This window comes from Eulemur rufifrons, chromosome 29, assembly GCF_041146395.1.
Source record: "Eulemur rufifrons isolate Redbay chromosome 29, OSU_ERuf_1, whole genome shotgun sequence".
NCBI lineage: Eukaryota > Metazoa > Chordata > Mammalia > Primates > Lemuridae > Eulemur > Eulemur rufifrons.
Window position 1 is genome coordinate 89,805,641 of NC_091011.1, and position 22,702 is coordinate 89,828,342.

The 22,702-nt window shown below is 41.3% G+C and overlaps 1 protein-coding gene across 1 annotated transcript; it reads right to left on the reverse strand.

Moving 5' to 3' along the window:
- Positions 1-4,351: 4,351 nt before the first annotated feature.
- On the reverse strand, positions 4,352-8,493 carry LOC138377127 (trypsin-like). The gene is made up of 5 exons (XM_069461851.1): positions 8,454-8,493; positions 6,789-6,954; positions 5,746-5,999; positions 5,049-5,185; positions 4,352-4,501 (listed from the first exon to the last, which is right to left on the reverse strand). The coding sequence occupies exons 1-5, from the start codon at positions 8,491-8,493 to the stop codon at positions 4,352-4,354; spliced, it is 747 nt and encodes a 248-aa protein (XP_069317952.1).
- Between the last annotated feature and the right edge of the window lie 14,209 nt (positions 8,494-22,702).

The following is a 22,702-nucleotide window of genomic DNA, read 5'->3' on the forward strand; positions in this document are numbered from 1 at the left end:
TTGTTCTGGACATTCCACAGGAAACTGAAAAAGAGAATTTGTGTCGTATGCTGTACAGCAGAATTTTATAAAGATCTATCTTTTAAAAAAAAATTTTTTTTTTTTGAGACAGAATCTTGCCCTGTTGCCAGGGCTAGAGTGCCCTGGCGTCAGCCTTGCTCACAGAAACCTCAAACTCCTGAGCTCAAGTGATGCTCCTGCCTTGGCCTCCCAAGTAGCTGAGATTACAGGCATGTGCCAACATGCCCGGATGATTTTTTCCTATTTTTGGTAGAGACGGGGTCTCACTCTTGCTCAGGCTGGTCTCCAACTCCTGAGCTCAAACAATCCTCCTGCCTCAGCCTCCCAGAGTGCTGGGATTACAGGCGTGAGCCACCGCCCGGCCTATCTTAGTTCTTTTTCAAAATTCTTCCTTAGGCTTATCCTACCTTCTTCACTTGCTCTACTTCTGTAATCTCTCTCTCTCTCTCTCTCTGTCTCTCGCTCTCTCCCCCCACCCCTTTAAGGATTATTGTCCGCACCAATAAGATCTGTTCTTCTCAGTTTGCCCATCTCACTCAGTGAAACAAAAGCAGTTAGCTGTCCCTGGGGAGGGTGTAACTCTCCCATCACAAGTGGCTTATGAAGGTATTGACTGAACAAAAATGTAAACAGTTTAGGTTGAAGGAAGGGGGTTAAATTCCACAGCTAACAACAACAACAAAAAGAAACCTTTAAAAATATTATGTCTTTTTCCAAATGAAATGAGGGAGAGTGTTTTTTTAGTAACACACATAAAACGAGTGTAAAAACAGGGAGACCAAGTTAAGCTACACTGAAGACAATTTTGTTGTTCCTACAAATGGCACTAAGTGGCACTGTCCCTTTTGAGGGCTAAATAACCCCATTAGTTAGACACGAACAAGAAATGAAAGGATTTCAGGGGATTAGGGAGAGAGTTTTTGATTTAAAAACTGCAATTTTTGAGTTAAAGAGTTGATCATCCAAAATGGAAAATGTGAAGTCGAAGTGGGGAAGCCCCAAAAGAAACTTCTACGATCGTGCAGCCGGCAGGCGTAAGGTCGGAGCAGGTGTCTTTCTCTCCGTGGGAGCTCTTCCTGTGAACGAAGACGCAGGAAAAGCTCCTGTGGAAGAGGCAGTTGTGTGGAGAGGAAGTTTAGGGGCTCGGGAGGAGTTTCTCAGAAACCCGCACAAGGTTTTCCTTTCACGTGTGACAGACAATGCAGCGGGATGACGAGGGGAGCCTCTGACACACCACGACAGAAGTCCTGTGGCTCCCAGGACAACACGATCTTTCCTTCATTTTTATAATCCTTTTTAAAAAATATACATATAGTGCATGGATGTTATGAGAGAAATTACCGCACCGCAAAATTATGTATATCATGAAATTTCCTCTTACAAAGGAAGACAAAACAAACCTTTCATAAGCTCATCAGATCATATGGCTTTATTTCCTGTTTGGAAAACAGAGTCTTCTTACTGCTATCAGACCTTTGAGTTAGAGAGAAGCTGGCCTGGGAGGACACCTGTGGTCTTAGACTGGTCTCTGCCGTGGGTCCCGCCCAGTCTGATAAAAGCCCCATAACAAGATGAAATAAAAAAAATAAATAAATAAATAAATAAATCTAAAAAAAAAAAGTCAGAAACAGAGCTGGTAAAAGCTAAGAACCCTGACCACAGAAATGGAGGCGGCCAGTTGAAAGGGCAACACGGATTACCCATAGGGACATGCCTTTAATAATAAGCTCTGTCAACTAACTAAGGTTTCATATGTGAATTGTGTGTATAAAATCACAGTGGACCTTTGAGATAATGTTAGAGGACATATATAGCTATCAGATTAGTTTTGATGAAAGAATTTGTGTCTCATGGTGAGAAGATGAGAGCAGTTCGTGAGGATAAAATGAGTTGATTTATTCTGTAGGAGTTGGGAACTTATTTAAAAAAATGGAGAAACAAAGGGATCATTGAAAACTATGATTCTCTCAAGATGTCTGGAAATCCTTTAGCTTATAGAAATAGAAAGTGATTAGACTGAGCTATTCAGAACAAATGAATATCTCCAAGAATAAAGAATTTTGTGTTTGTTTTCCCTTAACAAATTGACATTCTTAATTGACTTTGAAAAGTAAGACTAAAATAATACTAAGATAGTAAATACTTTTATTTTTCAAAGTCCTTTTAAAATTTGATTTCAAAACTAAAGATGCTTGCCATAAAAGATAAATTATGAGAATGATTTGCAATAAAATAATTAATTAAATAAGATTTTTAGGGGGAAAGAGGATTGCATTTGTCTTATTAAAGCAAATTTTCTTAGATAAATTGACCCTGAACACATGTTGAAGTTCATTGCTTGTTAACAAGAGAACTAATAACTGAATTATGGAATGTACCAATCCGAAGTAAAGTCACTCCTAACCGGCTTATAGATCCTATATGAATATATATACATATTTTTTCACAGAAGTAGCTGAGCTTCTAATGCAGATATTGCTTTCTTTTACACAGTATAAAAGGTCATAACCATGGAGTTGACAGTTGGGAGTTATCTTCTCAGTTTCCATAAGCAAAAGATAAATACATTTATCTGTCACTATGATTAGATATAACAAGCCAAAAAGTCTTGTCTCTATGCAGCTATCTCTAATATCAGCTTGTGATCGCTTTATATTTCCTTATTTTTGCTACAGAGATATGAAGTCTACTGAATCATGAATTGGGAATTTATTTACAGTGAATATATTTCTGTGAGAAATATCTCTGCTGACCCTTCCAAGTGCCTTTTTATTTTAAACTATGGTATGTCTTCATAGGTCCTTTGATGTTTTTCTTTGATTATATTTTACAAACAGATCTATGCTTCCCAATTATCCATCGTTTATTCACCTGGTTTTTCTTGTGTCATATGCATTTATTGGCATTATTATAGAATCTTTATTGACTTACTGTCTGTTTATCAAACAGATTGTATAAACCATGGCGGAAGGATATTGGCTGTTTTCTTCACTGCTTTGGTGCATAAAACAGAGCCAGGAATACAATAGGCTCTCAATAAGTATTTGCTGAATAAGTGATTGGGTAGATGAATAGAATAGTTGTATTGTCTCTACGGAGGTGTATACCATATTTATTTAGTCAATCCTCTATTCATGTTTATTTGAGTTGTTTCTGATTTTTCGGGGTTATATAGGCAATGCATCAAATAAACATATTGATTACTTTAGTGGAGATTGTGCTTACCTTTTTAGCATCTATTCCTCCTTCTCTTGATAACTAACCTTATTAATTCAGCTAACCAAACAGGTACAAAGTAGGTCATGTTTATTGCAGAATAAAAAGTCCATCCTTCACTCTGATGGCATGCCACATAACTTAGTTATAAACTAATAAGCATAATCCTATATGATTAATGGTTCATGACTGTGGAAGTGAACACATTAAGTTAAGAAGACACTCTTATATGTCTGCTGTGAGCTTTTGTGACAGAGCCTTCAATTCTTCTGGGAACAGCTTTCTTTATCTCGCTCCCTAGATACAGACAAGGGAGAACATAGCTCTGAGAGCCATTTTATGATCACAAGGCTTTTTCCTTGCCTTGGAAAACAAGAAAGCTCTTGGAGAACTGAAACATACAGGTAGGTGAAACCCTGGGAAATATAGGAAACCTAATGATTTTTAAATATTTCTGCATCTAAAGGTTTCCCTTATCTAGTCTCACAGAGTTTAACATGGATTGAAGAAAAAGGCAGGGAGAGCATGCTGTTATAGCAGGAGCAATGCACTGGGAATAAGGACACCTCGAGTTTTCTCTTGGCTTTAGTAGGTACTATTTGAATGATTTTGGACAATTGATTTTGACTTTCTGCATTTTAGTGTCTTTATTTGTAATAACTTATGAATACATGTTCTACCATAAAAATGCATGATCAAATTTGTATAGTAGTCAAATCTTACAACAAAATTTATATGAGCTATTAATATAGTGCATAATAATTATTTTGTTTATAAAAAATGTGGTGGTAACAGCCACCTCTAACCTTGTTCCCTTTTATATCCTCAATATCTCACACAGAGTTTGGAATGTAGTAGGTGATTAGTATATTTATATTGATTAGATTGAATGAATGACTAAGTAACCTTTCAAATTTTCTCAATATAATAGTACAACTCTATGTCCACCTTCTTATTTAGCAGCTATTTTCTAGAGAAAGTTCTCCAATAGGAAGCAAGGACCATTCTTGGACAGATGTAGCGCAGGACGAATGTTTTTATTAGGTACTGTTTTCAGGCATAGAAGGAAGGCGAAGCTGTATAACAGGAGATGAGACATGAAGAGATAAGATGTCTAGTTGGCAGCGATGGTCTGCTGAATCCAACTCACGTAGTTGCAGACCTTGGTGTAGACCCCAGGTTTGCCTTTCAGAGCACAGCCATCGCCCCAGGAAACGACGCCCTGGAGTTGTCCATTGCAGACCACAGGGCCACCAGAGTCACCCTGAGCAAAGGAGAAGAGACCGTCAGAGCTCTTATTTATGCCCCAATGGGAGAATGGGGTACAAGATGCTCCTCCACTGTGCTGGGGCCATTTTCCTAGGCTGATTATCTTCTATGAAGCACTTTCTCTTCCTCTGGAAATTAAGCTCTCAATTTATTTACACTATCCCCAATCTTTCTCCTCTCTTCTTCCAGCCTCTTCTTTTTCCTACTAGGCGAATTGGGCCAAGGAGAGGTGAGGACTGGAGAGTTTTAATGCTGCCCAGCTAGCTCTGTTCCTTTGTCTAAGGTTTCCTGCCACAATTTGCCTCCATAGAGGGTACCTGGATGTCCTGTTTGCACACCATCTTCAGAGTATCTTTTTACTCTTAACACTGGGCATGAATATCACAAAAATAAAATTTATAATTTGTCCCAAAGCTACCCCTCACCCTTCACAATCAATCCCAGGGACAGTTTTACATCCTCTGTGTGTCTGGAAAGAGGAACTATGGCAGAAAAGAATGAAACTGAGCTGGATGGAGGGGGAGGAGCACAAAGACACTAACCTGGCAAGAGTCCTTTCCACCCTCCGTGAAGCCCACGCAGACCATATTGCTAGTAATCTGGCCTGGGTAGGAGTTGCGGCAGGTGCTGTCAGAGAGGATCGGAGCCTTCAGACACTGCAGGAGATCAGGGTAGTTGACTGTTGAGTGCAAGAATGCAAATGGAAGATTACCAACAGGGTTCCTGGAAATTCATTCTTGACATCTCTTTCTTCTTTCCCAATGCTCGCACTCTTTCTCTCAATTTGCCAGTGATTTCTGGTTTTAGAGGACAACTTTTTTCTATAAGGTTTTCCAAATAGTTCTAGTCAATGAGTTGTTCTTTCTCTGACACTAGCACCATGACCACAAATCTTACACCTAGAGACTATTTGTCAAGTGGCTATATGCTTCCGGCAGTACCAAATTTCTTAGCCTCTGTTCTGTTTACTCCTTAGTTTCTAGTTCTCTGCACATCACTAATCACACTTTAATTAAATACTCTGACATCTTTATAACAGTTCATTTTCCTTGTGTCCTATGCATGGTCCCAGCAAGGGAATCTTCCTCTTTTCAATTTGTATATTCTGAGACTCCATACATCCAAAAACTATCCTCTGGGAACCATACCTTGAGTGAGAATTTGGATCAACTGACCCTCAACATGCCTTTCACCTCTAATATCCTCAGACTTGGTACTTCAGTTCCAGGTGACACTTACCGCCACTGCTCAGGGTGTTGCCCCAGCCAGAGATGAGACACTGAGTACCAACAGATGCACAAGATTTTGGCAGAGAGACCGTGGACACTCGAGAGTTGATCTTGGCTTTTGAGCTCAGCTTAATTAGCATAATGTCATTATCCATGGTGGATTTATTGTATTTGGGGTGAGTGATGATCTTGGCAGCATTAATGAATTGCTCATTGCCCTCAGTGACTTCAATGTTGTGTTCTCCCAGACGCACCTGGATTCGGCTGGGTTAAAGGATAAAAGTTCTCTAAGTATCCAACTTGAGCTTCTTCCCTTTCTCCTGACCTCCTCATTCACGAGCATAAACACAGACACCATCCTCTTCAAGCATTCACTCTCACAGGTAATTGAGCACGTAAGATAGCATTGTGCACTGTCACAGGTGGCACAGGTTAGAGTATTCCTTAGTTAAGTGTTCCTGCAAGTACAGACCCAGCCTGCCATCTTGTTAGAATAGTAAGGAATAGGAATGGGAACTCAATGACCCCAATGAAACAGCTCCAGATAAAAAGGGAATTGGTGGAGATTGAGCAGCACCTGTCATTTTCTACTGGTTGTGATAAAAATTTCTCATAGGGAGGTGAGGCAGGACTCAGAGATTTGGCAGAATATTAAGAGAGTAGAATGAATCATGCTTAGTTTTTATGCTGCATAGGACATTTTACGTAATTTATTACCTCTATATGCCATTTTTCTGGTTGAGATATAATGATTAGAACTGTGTTCTAATTCATGTCTTAAGCTATCCTCCAGATACTTCATCCATCACTCACTATTTCCCTTCGATGCCTTTAGTGCCACCATTTGGGAAGACATCGGGGAACTCTAAAGGGTACCTCTCCATGCAAAAGTCCCTTGGTACATCATACAATGCTTGAGAGAATAAAGTGTCTCTTAATATCTGAATGCCCCACCCCACAAGCATAACTCCATACATTACCCTGATTGTGCTTTGGCGGGGCTAGAGGATAAGTAGGTCTTAGAGTATATGAAGGTGAGTACTGGTCACTTACGACTTGTAGCAGTGAGCCGCAGACACCACCCACTGGTCGCTGATGAGGGAGCCCCCGCAGAAGTGGTAGCCTGAGTTCAGGGATGCCTGGTAGGGGACTGAATTCGCCTGACAGGTGTACCCCCCGACGATTTTGTCGTCATCATCATCATCAGTGGTGGAAGCGACTGATAGGAATAAGTTGGAAACTGTCTGTTAATCAGATCCATCTTGGAGTTTCTACGCCACCATGAAATTTTTGCAGATTAACCAGAGAAAAGCAGATAATGTTCTTTTGTCTCACATAATTAGGAAATGGTGGTTTCAGATACTTTTCGGGAAAATTTATTATTCCATACTTTTAACATGTACTCCACATATGCCATTATCAGCATGTAATTTTTAACTTATGCTTTAAATTTGACAAATACATTCTTTTTTAATGTACCATTCAGGCACACACACACACACACACACACACACACTCACAAGGATCAGAGGCTCTTTACACAATAAATGCCATTACTTGAGGATATAAAGAACACTGAAGACCATATATAAAGGATATAAAGAATAATTGTTACACAGAACCCTGCTCAGCAGTCATGCAATTAGGTGTGAAGGTTTGCAGAAATCATGCTGATGTTTGGTTGGTGGTTGGTGGTTGGTGGGACATTGGTATGGGATAGATCCCCAGGAGGTGACAGAAAGGAAGCTTTTAGAAGCCACCTGAGAATGTTCTGGCCTGCAAGGAAATGGATAGTATTGTCCTTTTGCACTCCCAATTTCTCTCCTTGGTTCTAGTTTAAAATATTTGTAAACATTTAGAACATAAGATTTACCTCTCTAATGTTTCCTTTTATCCCAATTATCTTTCCTACATTTATCAATTTATTCAGCATTGTGAAGTCTGTCCCACTGATGTATTAAGATTTCTTGAAGCTCCAAAATTTTGTTACAGGAGCCCTATTGTTCAAAAATTTTAAAATAATTTCAGGAAACAATTTTCCAGGTGTGTAGACAGTTGTATTGAATTTATAACTGCCCAATTTGGGAAAATTTAGTATTAAGTTTTAGTAGTATAAAATTTAATAGTGTAAAAGTAGAAATAGTCACTTCTCTATTTAATATTTTTCATGATTGAATGATATGTTATTGTACTTTACAGCATAGAGATTTCATTGGCAAAGATGTCATTAAAAAAACCACTCCCCATAGCTTTTATCCATGAGAAATGAAATATCTTTTCTGTTAAGATTCCTTGGCTTTAAATCACTCACCCTTTAGTACAGAAGAGACTCAGGCTCTGGCACCAACAGCCTCTTCAGCGAGCACAAGATTAATTCCAGTCATTAACTCCAAATTCTTAGAAAGTTTGAGATAAACTATTCTATAATGTGCACTGCCCTTTCCTTTTCTCTCCTTTTTCTTAAATTCTACCTGGAAGTTGAGAGCAAGTTCTGCTTCTTTATGTCTTCTACCCTGATCATTCCTGCTCATTGTGATTTGCCTCCAAGAAGAGATATTCAATTATTAACAAACATAAGTGCTATACACTATTGCTTCAACATTTTAAGCTTCTCCAGTACAGAGACCAGATTTGACATTCATTGTTGTCTTCCAGAGTACAAAGTGAAAACTTAAATAGATAATAGATGGCTAATGATTCACTTATTCAAAGACTCACCAGCAACTCCCAGGAAAGCGAGGAAGATGAAGGTCTTCATGGTTGCTCACTGGGGAACGGGATGAAAGTTTTTCATCCACAGCTATTTATACCTCCGGATTTGTCATTAACACTCATGGCCACCAGTGCCAGAGAAGTGATTTCACTGGATACTCACAAATCTAAATTTAGAATTCAATTCTGTGACAGATAGAAGATAGCTCAGTATTAAACGGCAACATTTGTTCACTTTTCCAGAAGGTTATGGGAATGGAAGTAACAAACACACCTGGTGGGAACTGTTCTCCATAATAGGAAAGTAACGTAGAATAAAATCACAGGACAGAGCTACAGGTGTCCTGATTCCCAGACAAAAGTCTTAGGTACTTGGCTGCCTCCACTGTGAACTTTTATCCACAGGACTATCTTGGTCCCTACACGCTTATTGTTTAATGGACACAGGCTCTTTCACAATTATATATTAATACTTAGAATATCCCTGACATATAGTAAGCTTTAAATAAATGTAACTTACCATTCTTTTACTTTCCTCTTTCTCATGGAAACAAGTTGTGCCTAGGAATAATAAAAAGTTAATGTGGATATACAAGACCAGAGCTACCAAAAGATAAAGTATAATACTTTGCCCATATTAATCTAGTAATTCTCATAACAACCATACAAGACACCTATTATAATCCCCACATTACCTATAGGAAAATTAAGACACACAAAAGTATAGGGGAGTTGACCACAATCTCACAGCAAGTACATGGGTAGAATCAGGAGTCCAACCCAGGAAATCTGGTTTCAGAGTCAGAAGGGGCTTTGCTTCTAAGGCTATCTCCTTAACAAAGTGCCCTTCTGTTGCTATGCAACACTTCCCCCAGTCAGTTGACCACAATTTGGATACAAAGATAATACAGAATTCTTGGGCAATGATAACACAACTGAAATTTATAGAGTGCTTACCATGTGTCAGGCACCAGGAGGGGTTTATATGCATCAACACATTCAGTCCTCACAAACAGCACTGCAAGTGTTGTGCCACAATTTTCACCATTTTAGAGATGTGGAGGAGGAAGCTTAGAGAAGTCAAATGTTTTGGTCAAAGTTTTATTGCTATTAAATGGTCAATCCAGGGTTCAAACTCAAGCAGCCTCACTTTGAGGTCCATGGTCTATCTCAATTGTGATGCCATAAACATAATAAAGTAGAATAGTCTGAACTCCACCAAAGTAGGGCTAACGCCTCCAAGGATTATTGAGAATTCTGGAAAATCCAAAAAACGGGTTCCTGGAGCAGGACTTGTCAGAATTAATAGGGCAAGACAGAAGTAGCAAGAGTGAGTGAATCTCAGTGAACAGTAACCCCTGGCTAGCTAGAGCCAGAGTCTACACCCAAATAATATATCTGAAATAGCCTTCCAGGATATTTCTGCTTAAGCAAATTATTGCTCCTGAAGTAGTTTCTCTTTCTTTTACATTGGAAATTTTGCTGCTCTCAAGATGACTTACTCAAAGGTAGAGTTTCTCAACCTTGGCCCTATTGACATTTTGGGCCAGATAATTCTTTGTTGTGGACAACTGTCCTGTGCTTTGTAGAATGCTTATCAGCATCTCTGGCCTCTACAGCAAAATAGCAATACTTACTTCCCTGAGTCGGGACAAACAAAAATATCTCCAGACATTGCCACATGTCTCTAAAGGCAAACCCATGCCCAGTTGAGAACCACAGCTCTATGGGGGAAAGAAGGGCAAAGGGGCCTTGCTTCTAAGGTTGTTGTCTTAAGAAAGTGCCTTGGGCTTTGGGACAATATAGGCACTCAGTGACTACTGGATGAATGGCACCTAAGGCAGGGAGCTGCCTTTAATGTATCCCTTAGAATTAGGAAACATTAAGGAGTAAGGAGGGGGGCAGTGCCCAGAATGGGGAAGGGGGAGTCTTTTCATCCTGTTCAATGTCTGCCATTGCTGATACCTCCACCTGAGAGATATTAGAAGTTGTGTGACTCTACATCACCCCTGGAGCTTTCCCAAAGCCTCATCGGAGACCTGGGCCTATATGAAGAATACAGTATCTTAGAGCAGAACTTTTCATAATACTTGACTCATGTAGTGCTATGCCCTGGAGAGCTGCCTCGGTGTGCTCAGGGCTTAATCAAGTGGATTCCTTCCGGGAGGGAAAGAGTCAGGGTTGATAGATAGGGGTCAGGGGATGGGAGTGGTCATGGAGGATCAATGGCAATTTTCCCCCTTAAAAGACCGAGACGAAGGTGGTCCTGTCTGGCTGGAGTGATAGTTCTCCAGTCACATAAAGCAGCAGTGGGCATGTGGGGGAAACTGCCAAGTGATGGTTTCCTGACTTCAGTTATTTCCATACCCCTCACACTTTTCTGCAAGTAAACCACTTACATTTCGATTTTTAATTAGACTTCTTTTTCTTAGTCTCTTCTTAAGCAATAGCATTGACATTTCATGTGTCGGTAGCGTGATACCTAGTGCATGTTAAAATGAATGAATACATGCTTTTCAAATAAAAATCATGATCTGAGTCCTATCTAAAATCATGTTGAAGACTACTATGATGCATATATTGCACTTTGGGAAACATGATGTCAAGCAGACGTCTGGAAAATGAGAGTGGGAAAAGCCAAGGCTCACTGATGCTGGTAGCTGTGGCGGTTGCCTGTGAGTGGAAGGGGGTTGGAGCAGAGCAGATTAGGATGTTAAGTGAACGTGAGTAGGAGATTGGTCCCTATGGAAGAGGCCAGGTGAATACACAATCAGTATGAGGTGTGTCTGTACATATCTACATATGTATGCCTGTACAGGGGGTGAACAAATCTGAAAAAATATTGTTTTATTGTGTGGGAGTTTGGACCTATAATATATCCTGTACCTCTGAGATACTGTGAATCCTTCTGTGATGTTTGACACTGGAAAATTGGGTTGCAAGTTCCCAGACTCAATGAAGTATTCTTGTCTGCACTTTATGTGTGAGAAACTTCTGTTCTCAATGACATCTCACTTATAATCAACACTGAACATGCTACAGTGTGTGTAGTCTCCTTCCTGAGCCTCCTCTCACAGTAAGATCCCTGAGCTATGAGGAAAGCCCATATTCCTTTTGCCCTGCAGAGTTAGTTGGTACCTGTACTTCTTTTCCTAACTTCAAACACATGGTGGCCCAGGGACATGTGTCTATATTTAATTAGTCTGTTTTTCTCACCTCTCTTTCCCACACACATGGCTTAGCTGCCTTGGAAGAGTATTTAAACTTGTGCCTAAATGGCAGCTCACTGGGTTCCAGAAAATATATTAACATTTGTATTGGCAGGAAGAAAAGGCACCAGCCCCTGAAGGCAATTTCATGGTCTTTTCCTGCATGTGGACTCTATTTTTCTTTTTCCTTAGCTTCTCCAGCCCCTTTCCTGGTTATCACATCACTAGTTACTGGGGCCATTCTGGCTTTTAACTGCTTCAATGTGTAGGGAAAATTTTAAATAAAACTTCTTTCCTTAGAAAAAATGTACTAAGGAATACTGAAAAAAATGACGTAAACAATGAGGGCAACAAAAGTACAAAAGGGAACACGAGGTAAAAAGTATGTGCTTGTGAAATAACCTTCTTGCTAAGCTGAGCATCTACACTAAGCTGAATTTCTAATCTTTGCAACCCATGGAAAATTAGTGTAGTGAATAGAATGTTCTTTCTTGGGAAAGTGAACCCTAGCACCAGGCATGGGTTTCCTGAGAACCCTGCCCAAGGGTGGAATGGGTCTGGAGGCATTTCTACTCTTGCTACAGGTGATTCTCTCCGTAAAACTGTTTGCAGCAGTCAGCAAACTTTTTCAATAAAGGGCCAGACAGCAAATGTTTTAGGCTATGTAGGCAACGTGTCTCTGTCACAACTACTCTGCTGTCGTGCCGTGAAAGCGGTCATAAACAATATGAAAACCCACGAGTGTGGCCGTGTTCCAGTAAAACTTTATTTACTAAAATAGGCTGCAGGCTAGATTTCCCCCCCAGGCAATAGTTGGCCAACCCTGCTCTGGAAGATAGGGAAGAAACCATTTAAATATCTGATATCTAGACTTAAAATTCAACGGTAGTTCAGTTTCAATGATCAAGGATGGCTTGAAATAAAATTAGTAATCTTAGAAGAAACATCTCATCATTTAATTCAAGTGCTTTAAGGAGAAAGGAAGAAGAGGGGGAACAGGAATTTAGGTTGGGAGATTGGAGAGACACAGAATAATGCAGGAACAAAAGGAGAGCTTGGCAGAGATAGAAAATGTGCTGAAGTGCAGCGGCACAATCGTAGCTCACTGTAACCTCAAACTCCTCGGCTCAAATGATCCCCCTACCTCAGCCTCCTAAAATGCTGGGATCACAGGTGTGAACTACTGTGCCTGCCTAGCATTTTTTTTTTTTGTCTCTAGATTTTAATATTCTCAATATAAAATGAAAATCCACAGAAAATAATGGGCAAATAGGACACATTAACACACTTTTTGATCCACATAATAGAGTTTTGTTAAGGTGTCAACCTAAATAATTTATGTCTCTGTCAGAATGCACTTCACTTTGCTCTACCTTCCTGTCTGTGGCCAAATCCTACCTCCGTCCTATAAGATTAGTAAAGCATACCTAACAAAAGAAAAATTAAGTTTTATCATCGAACTAGACAGATGTGTGTACCTGAAACTCAGAGCTGTCAGAACAAGTGCAAATGCTACCGTGAAATAATTGCTAAGTTGTCACTTCTGAATGTGATGGGGTAGTGAGGCATTTATGGAGAGAAATCATCCTATTGGATTAGAAGGAAATGGGATTGGGAAGAGAAAGTGGGATGAAGATGAAGATGAAGTTTAAAGTGAAAGTAAAGAAGAAACTAGAGCGTTATAAGTGGAAAATGACAGAAAACAGGGAAAGAGTGTATGAAACTGCATGTCAGCTTGGCAAAAAAGAATGTACAATATATACCTTATATAAAATTTTTGATAAAGACAATTTCTGACCCATATATTTACATTCCCCAAACAATGTTGAATGTTGAGTACATAGTAGAAACTGATGAAAACTTGTTGTTTTTAAATTTTTTTATTAATACATAATATTTGTATACATTTATGGGATATATGTGATATTTTGTTACTAATATATGCATAGAATGTGTAATAATGAAGTCAGGGTATTTTGGGTACTCATCACCTTGAGTATTTATATTTTTATGCATTGGGAACATTTCAAGTCTGCTCTCCCAGCTATTTTGAAATATACAGTACATTGTGGTTGACTATAGTAACCCTACTCTGCTACTGAGCATTAGCTTCTATCTACCTGTATTTGGTGATTGTCTCTAAGGTCCACCATCCCACCCCCTTTATTATGCCCACCTTTATTTTATGGGATGCATTTCCTAAATCAAAATAAGATGATATCCAAAGAAAAATATTCCTTAGCTCAGAAATATGATTTAGTTGTAATTTTGAAAACTGCAGTTTGGAGAGTAGAAAAAGGAAACTTAAAAGCATCTTGAATTCCACTCTAGAAAGAATGGATAGATCCTGTGAGGTGAGCAAACTATTCAAATACAGTGACCCTTAGAGCCCCAGAGTCACTGTCAATCTCCCATGCCACTCCTTTTGAGTGAGAGTCATCAGATTAGGAATTTTAGCAAACTTGGTAGAGAACCCAAGTTCACTAAGAGCAAGTTGTGTCAATCTAATCCCCTTTTCTTTTGGGAGAGCTTTTCAAGTTGAGGAACTAGAAGAAAAGAACTTAGCATACCTTGTTTTCCATAAAATACTTTGTGATGCTTCCATGGCATATTTGCAGTTAAGGGGTTGAGACATGCTCCTGATGTGGCACTCCACAGTAGACGCACAGTTGAGTAGCAAATGTTCTCCAAAGTGCAGTCTCAGAGCTCATATGAACTGTAGTAAGGAATCTCTGATTTGAGGACACAGAGGTCCAGACAGCTGATTTGCTAATGAGCCAGGTCTGAGAAGAATCAATGCCACCGATGACCGATTTGAGGTACAAGGAAATCACATTCATTATAAACATCTGCCTGGCTTATACGAATAGCTCTCCAATCATCCTAGTAGTCATTTAAGTGCTAATATCAGACTTGGCTCTGACTCACAATTTAGATATAATGTCATTCCTAGACAAATGGAATCCAAGGAGACAGAGGTCAAAGGCACAACATCAAGTCCCTTTTGCTGCTCGCCCTCCTGAGATCTTGTCTTTTCTCTGCTCAAGCATCTCAGCCGTTGCCATGTTCCCTGCGACCAAGTCCACATTTGACATCGTCTCTAGTAAACGGGAGCTCTCCTGTCCTCAGTTTTCTTTGTTAGCATCCGCTGTGGAAGCCTGATTCCTTAAAGACAGTGTGCAGCCTTATTCTTTCCACTCTGTGTCCAGATCGTCAACGCCTACGCCCAAGTTACTGCTTCCTTCCAGTTTCTCCGTGGTTGACACCTGTCTTCCTGAGCTTCCTCCAGTTCTCTAATCCACAATCTCCTGTCACCCCAGTTGCCTGTGCTAACTGCTGCCTAATGCCCACTCTGTGGCCCGCAGAGAGTACCTGCTCCAACTACTGAGACTAGAGCATGAAGAAAAGCTGCCTGGTGAGTACAGATGCTGTCCCTCAGTGGTGACAAGAGACCAGGGCCTGGAGAAGCGATGCCATGAGGATCGGTAGTTACTGTCAAAATCTGAATCACCACTGTGTTAGGAAATACGAGGCTCTAGATGACAGGACAGGGACCCAGAAGCGGGAGTTACAAAAGAACATATCATTGTTTAATGCAACAAAGAACTTTCTAACAGATGCAACCCATGAGGGTGGCAGCAAGAAGCTTCCCTCTGCGTGGTATGGGAGAATAGATCTAGAAAATCCATTTACTGTTTTAAGGGAAGGTGTTGATGTTCTTTGGTAAACTTCATGTTATTTTGGTATTTATCACTTAAACAGTTTACTTTTTCATATAAATAAGTATACTTTGACGTCTGAGATGCTCCAAGCAAACTATCTCTGTAGTTGCCAGTTGCTCAAGTTTAAAGAAAATCATGGTAGCAGCTCGTGCTACCGCGATTAGGCATTGCTAATGCCCGTGTTGTAGTAATAGCAAGCTGAGCTGAAGCAAAGTTCCCAGAGGAAGGAAAGATCTTCTCTGGGCCAAAGGTCTCTAACCCTGGGGTCCATAAGCGTCACAAGGAAGTCGTGGGTAGAAACACAGAGGATTTTTACTATTAGTAGAGCCTTGTAGTATGGAGTTTTAAAAAGCTCTTGGAATTATTCTGATTCAGGTGGTTTGGGGACCTCATCTGTTGAAACGCTACTCTAAACCTTTTCACTTGAAACCTAGACTAATTTTGAAGGATGGAAACATAGGTTTTAGTGAAAGTATTTTAGTGACACCTCTATGTGAGAGATATGAGCCCCTTCAGAGGCGAGACAGAGTTACTGTGGGTTTGGGCCCTGGAACTGGATCCAGGAAGGGTGGAAACCCCCTGGCTGGCTGCCATGGTGTCCTGGATCCACTTGATGCAGTTGCAGACTTTGGCGTAGATCCCAGGTTTGCCTGGTGGGCGGTCTGCGGCAGTGAGCTGCCAACAGCACCCACTGGCTGCAAGGAAGGTGCCCCACACAGGTGGGATGCAACAGACAGAAACACCTGGCGGGGGAGGTGTTCTTGTTACAGGAATAGCCCCCAACAAACCTGTCATCGTCTTTGTTACCATTCATGGATAAGACCCCTGGAGATGAGAAGGAGGAAGAAGAAAACAGTTGAAGGTTATGCTTTGTCCTGAAGCTTCTGGCTAAGAGGTAGAATTAAAAATATCCACCATAGCCTTCAGGTGAGAACACTGACAATGTTCTGCTAACCTAGACCTATTTTTTTTCTTTTCCCACATAAAAATCGCTTTTAAATCTACTGTTTTAAAATATAATACTCATTCGTGTAGGAAATTTTAGCAGAACTATAGCACAGTATAAATTAAGCAATACAGAGATAAAAATTATCTCAAATTCTACTCATCGAAAATAACCTCTGTAAATGTGCAACAGAAATTCCTACAAGTATTAACTTTTAAAACAATGGATTTGTCTACTCTGAAATGCTTTCAAAAGCTAAACAAATTTCACATAAATGGCCTCCATTTCTCAAGCATGACAAGTATCGTTACAGGGGTTAATCATGAACATACATTCAAAGGGAAGCGTGGGGTTTACAGAAGTAGACCCCATCTGGTTAAGAACTGCTCACGGCCTTCTTGGTTTAGTCAGGTTTTACCGCAGTGACACAAAAAGCACTGTTACGCAGAACTCTCCATCGCTTGAAGAATGAAATACTTTCAGTACAAGTGACATATAAATAAGTTTTTCACTGTATATATTCTCTCTTTGTATTTTATAATCTAATTTCTTATAATTCACAATTCCTCTAATACCAACCCTCTCCTGAGCTTCCCTCAGGGCCAGCTTCTACCTGAACACATCTGCTTAAGCACCTCGGGTCAACTTGTCTGGAGCTGAATTCGTCATAGTTTCCTCCTCCTAGCTTTTCCATGTCAGTGCAGTGTAACTGCATCCACATGGTCAGCTACACTGGAAACATGGAAGTCACCCTTAACATCGCCATCCACCTTACTCACCATCTATATTCAAATACCAAGTCTTAAAGCTTTTACGCATCTTAAAGGTCCTTGACATTTTCCTGAAGAGCCTTGGCTTATCTTTCAAGTCGACCACTTGTGCCCTTGTTCAGGACCACATTTTCTCTCCGAGTTATTGAAATAGTGCTACAAGCACTTCCTGGTTTGGGATGTACTCTCCTTCAACCCCTCCACACCAGAGTGATCTTTCTAAAATGCACATGGATCGTGTCATGTTCCTGCTTAAAATCCTTTACTGTCTCCATGTTGATATCAGGACGTGTTTAAATTCCAGGGCACAGAACGGAAGTCTATGCTCTTGGATGCTGTATACTGTTTTCCACTTCTGTGCCCTCCTCACACACCTTACCTGGTTAACTCCCCGCCATTCTTTGGGTCTCTGCCAGGTAGAGCCCTGAACTCCCCTGCATTCCCCAGCTCACATCAGGCCTTCCTGCGCTTCCTTGATGGACTTGACTTTTCTTTTATTACGTTTGCTTCCAATTATGTCATTTGTGTGAATATCTGCTTAATGCCTGTTTGTTCCAGGTAGTTTAAAATTCTTGAGGGCACAGATAATGTTTGCTTACTATTACGCCTCAAATCCAGTATGTGCCTGGCACAGGGTAATTGCTCAATGAATAATTGCTGAATGAATAAATGACTGTATATTTTTCTTTTCTTTGCTGGTGAACTCATGTCTGTTCACTACAATTCATCTAAAATATTCTTTCATCAGAGATTTAATCTCTGACATTGACCTATGCCCACCCCTAACTCCAGCCCATGATGCCCCTGATTTGTGGCCTTTCTCTACTTTTTTGAAGCCCTGTGTATATTGCTATTATAGCTTTAGAGTTTTGTTGCAAGTTTTGATTTCCTTTGTTTCTTCAGCTAGATTTGGAGCTCCTGAAGCAAACATTTTATGTTTAAATCCCCGGTTTGCAACACTATCTCTAACCCAGACTAGATGCTTAAGGTCTTCCTTGCCCCATGGACACCTGAGTCTCATCTAAAACATCCTCACCAAAGGTCATCCAGCCTCTCTTCTGAAGAGGAGATCACAACGCCTTCTTAAACATCAGGTGGAAAGTTCTTCCTTATTTGGACCAGGAAACTATCTTCTTGGAGCTTCTAACCATTTGTTTTTAGTCCTATCCCTTGGGGACAGAGGATCAGGAAAGCCATAGCAAGAAGGGAAGTGCTCACCAGAGGACAGAGCCAGCAGAAGATTATGGGTTCTAAAATAGGTAAAAGTGAGTCAAGATAAGCCAAAATTCCAGTGCAGCAATGACACTTTTGCCTCTTTCTGTAGCAGTTACAAATCTCGAAAGATAATCTCAAAAGTTGGTTCACATTACTGGGAAATAACATGACAGATAGCAATAGTCAAAGCTAAATGATGGCTCTTTGTAGACAATCTAGCAGAAATAGTTCTTAGAAGAAGAATTTGGGGCCAGGTGCGGTGGCTCATGCCTGTAATCCTAGCACTCTGGGAGGCCGAGGCAGGCGGATCGTTTGAGTTCGGGAGTTCAAGACCAGCCTGAGCAAGAGGAAGACCCCGTCTCTACTAAAAATAGAAAGAAATTAGATGGACAACTAAAAATATATAGAAAAAATTAGCTGGGCATGGTGGCGCATGCCTGTAGTCCCAGCTACTTGGGAGGCTGAGGCAGGAAGATTGCTTGAGTTCAGGAGTTTGAGGTTTCTGTGAGCTAGGCTGACGCCACAGCATTCTAGTCTGGGCAACAGAGTGAGACTCTGTCTCAAAAAAAAAAAAAGAAGAAGAAAAAGAAGTTGGTACAGGACTAGTTATATTGCTCTAGGATCTGGTTTAAACACCCCTCCTTTAAAAAATCTACTCCAACTGTTGTAATCCCCAAATAATGATTGTTTTTCTCTACATAGTCTTCAAATATTGATGAGAAGAGTTTGTACTTCACTATTTTATGACCAGTCAAATATCATACGATTTTTAAATGTTATTCTGTCTCAATATTGGCTCTGCCTCAACATCTAGAATATTCATACACACTAAAAACAAAGATGTATATCCTAGTGGTTTTTAAAAAAAATGTTATTGTTTTATTTCCCTGTTTCACACAGTACTCATTGTATTCAGCATCCTTCTAAAGATTTGCAGTCAATGGATGTTTGGTGACAAGAACAGGACATGGGACCAGTCCTTGAGAAACCTAAGCTTCAGAGCAGGCCCTCAAATCCTGAGAAGAAAGTGTCTGGCTGTGGTTCTGAAGCCCAGAGTCCTAGGAAGATGAATGGGTGGTGATTAGAATGTTTGTGCACCTGGGGACATCGGACGGCAAGCCCCAGGTCCCACTTTCAAGGGAAGAAAGGGTAAGAAGCATGTGATGCCATCAGGAACAGCTGCTGTTGCACCTTTAAGGTGCCCTGCAAAGACTGGCAGGTGAGGAGGCTGTTTGTGCTAGGAAGGAGGAAAAAGAAAGTGATTAAGATACATTCTGGGACATTAAGAAGATCAAATCCAGTAAGGGAGACAAGTACTCACATAATCACATGTTAGTAGGGGAAGGAAAATCTAGAGCTTTTACGACCAAGAAATTGGCATTGCTTCCTGGAAAAAGGAACGAAAAAGAACAGAGAAATACTGAGGGCTCAGAGAAACCCAGGCAAATCAAGTACATGTTCATTAGCTGCAACTGTGACCTTGTACACTGGGAAGATCTGCAGATAAGGTCCTGAGGCCTCCTCTGCCCATCACGCCTATCAGATGCCTCAAGTTCTGTGATAAGCACAATGTGACATGAAATGCCTTCATTGTCAGAGGACTAAACTGGTTCATTTCTTTGTATCTGTGTAGAAGGGAGGCCTGGTGGAAGGTGACAGAGACCATGCAAGGTGAGGAGGGTATCCCCAAGGTGTGGAGTCCTGGAATCCAAATAGGGTGAGGAAAGCAGATGCCTGCAGACTGTGGAAGCCCCAGCAAAATGAGAAGGGCACCGTGTGGGGCATGGAATGCCTTGTGTGGGGTGTGAGAACCTGGATTGAGCTGAGGAGGGTTCCGACACGGGTGGTCTCCTGACACACGGAGTCAGAATTTGAGCAGAGGGAGGAGCCACAACAGACATGTGCTTACATGCAAAAGGGCTGATCAATATGTAAGTCTCTTAAGGAAAACAGAAGCCCGGTTTCCCAGTACTGGACAAGGGAGTTGCAAATATGGAAAGGGAAAACACTAGAACACAAGGATGAACCTTATAATATTGGATTGGAACTGGAATTATTACAGTGAACTCATTGCTTCTCAATATGCACAGACATGGAATTAAAGACACATGTAAATGTGTGCATGTTTCTGTATGTATATATGTGTGTATATTCCCTTGCTCTGTCCACTGTGACCCTTGAGAGTACTGTCACCCTAAAAGCACAGATCTAATGCCCACGTCTTGTTTTCTAAATATCCTTGTCCACTAAAAGGAATCAGGTCTCTTTGGAGAAACCGCAGACACCAAGACTGAGTCAGGGAAAGCCTACGATACCTTCTTGTGCCATAGAGCAAGGCAGTGCTCTAAGAATGATGGGGACTCTGACAGGAAGGAGGATGGAAGAAGGGAAACAATTCTTTTATTCCCATTTCTCCTTCAGACAATGCTTGACACACATTGGAAAAATATTATTCTATATCCTTTAAAGTAAAAATTAATATCAGAAGCTCACGTCATGTTAGGCAAATTTATTTTTATCAGTTACATTCCAGACTCATATCCTGAGACCGTGGCCTGATTTCTGTAAAGCCACCAATACAAATACACCAATGCAAACCATACCACAGTAGAAACACAAGTTCTTTAATGACTAGGTCTACCCCTTATATGTGGTCTCTTACTGTTTTCCATTTCATTCATCTATACATTGATTAATTAGCAAGCATATGTTAATTAATCAATACGTCCCGTGAAGTGTTTTGATAGCAGCTGGGGACGATGTATGGTCCTGGCACAGCAGCCTGATGAACATCTGGGTGGATGTCTACCCTGATCGACTCACACAGTTTTCGAGTTGGTCAGAGGGTTGGAGATAATTATTTAAGCCTCTCTCCACATACAGGTTTCATGCATGAGGAATAAAAAGGTACATATAAACCAATTGCCTTTTAACCTTCCTAAAGCATATGTTCTCCAAACTAGATGCTATATGTAAACATATTAAATATGTCTTATTTCTCCTATAAGCCTAGAAGCATTGCAAGGACAAGAACATTATTCCCAAATGCTTCTTGAACAAATGAAAATAGCCTATATGTTCCATGAGAGTCTGCTTTACTTACTTCCTTGTTCCTAGCCCTGGGACGGTGCCTGACATATAGCTGAGTGTTCAACAAATACTTACTGAATAATTTTTAAAAAAGGATATCCTAAGCGTATATATCGAGGTGGTGGTTATTGGGGGTGTTTCACCTGTAGACAATAGTTATAGCTCTTAAGGCTTTTATTTGGGGCTTCAAATGCCTCCTTGCCCTCTGCAGTCCCCTGCCTTTAGCCTTCCTGCCTCATCCCTTTCTGTTAATATATCTCTGCACTCCCAATGCTGTATCAGGGTCAGATGACTGAGATGAGGGTAACGTGCCTCTTTGACTTCTAGGATGAGCTGTGACTTTACTAAACTTCCCGAGGCAGGTAGGGGAGAAGAGAGGAGGGAAGGGGGAGACACCAAGGAAGGAGTGAAATGCTCTGGCATCAGGGCTCACTCCTTGTTGTAGCTGAGAGATGGTGTGTGGACAACTGGAAGAGCCTAAAGTCCATTCCACGTGGACCTTCCCCAACCTGCAGAGCACTGTCTCTGCAGTCCCTTTGGCCAGCAGCCTTAGGGCCTTTTGTCACTCAGTGCAGTTTCCTGGATGTGTGTCACTCCGTATTCAGGTCCAGCACCCCAAGTGGCTGAGATGCTCACTGGGGGTAAACGGTGCAGAGTACTCCTCTTGTGTCCCCCGCAGCCCCCACTGCCGGGTACTCCGCCCTAGTTAGTGTTAAATCACTGTGTCTTAAATTGATGCAAAATTGCTCCAGGGAAGGGCTCCCGTGGGCTGGGCAAGGCGGCCCCTCTGAGTTCATCAGGATGAGGGAGGAGAAGCCGGAGTGGGCTTGCCCTGGGTCCAGGAGAGGCAGCGGGAGGGCATCTGCCCAAAGGGAAGGAGTCTGCTGTGAGGGGACGAGGGTGCCACAAGCAGAGAGAGGAAGCAGAGACCGGTTGTGCACTGCGGGGCGGCAGCTGCTAGCACAAAAGCAACTGTCTGAGTAACCTACCCAGGCACACTGGGCCCCGACAAGCTAGTCCAAACCGCCCTCTTGAGGTGCCAGTGCAGAGCAAGAAAGGGAAAGAGGAAGTGTGAACGGTAGACACTAACAGGAGCAGAGACTTCCTGAGCACACCGCCTCCCAGAGCTGGGGAAGCAAAGCCAGAAGACCAGGACTCTGAGCAGGGAGACACCAGGTCCCACCCCGTGTGACGCTGCCATGGGCTCCAGGCTCATCTTCTGTGTGGTCCTTTGTCTCCTGGGAGAAGGGGAGTCCTGGGCACAGGTGAGACATCTCTGTCTTTGGACTTGTAGATTTTTTTT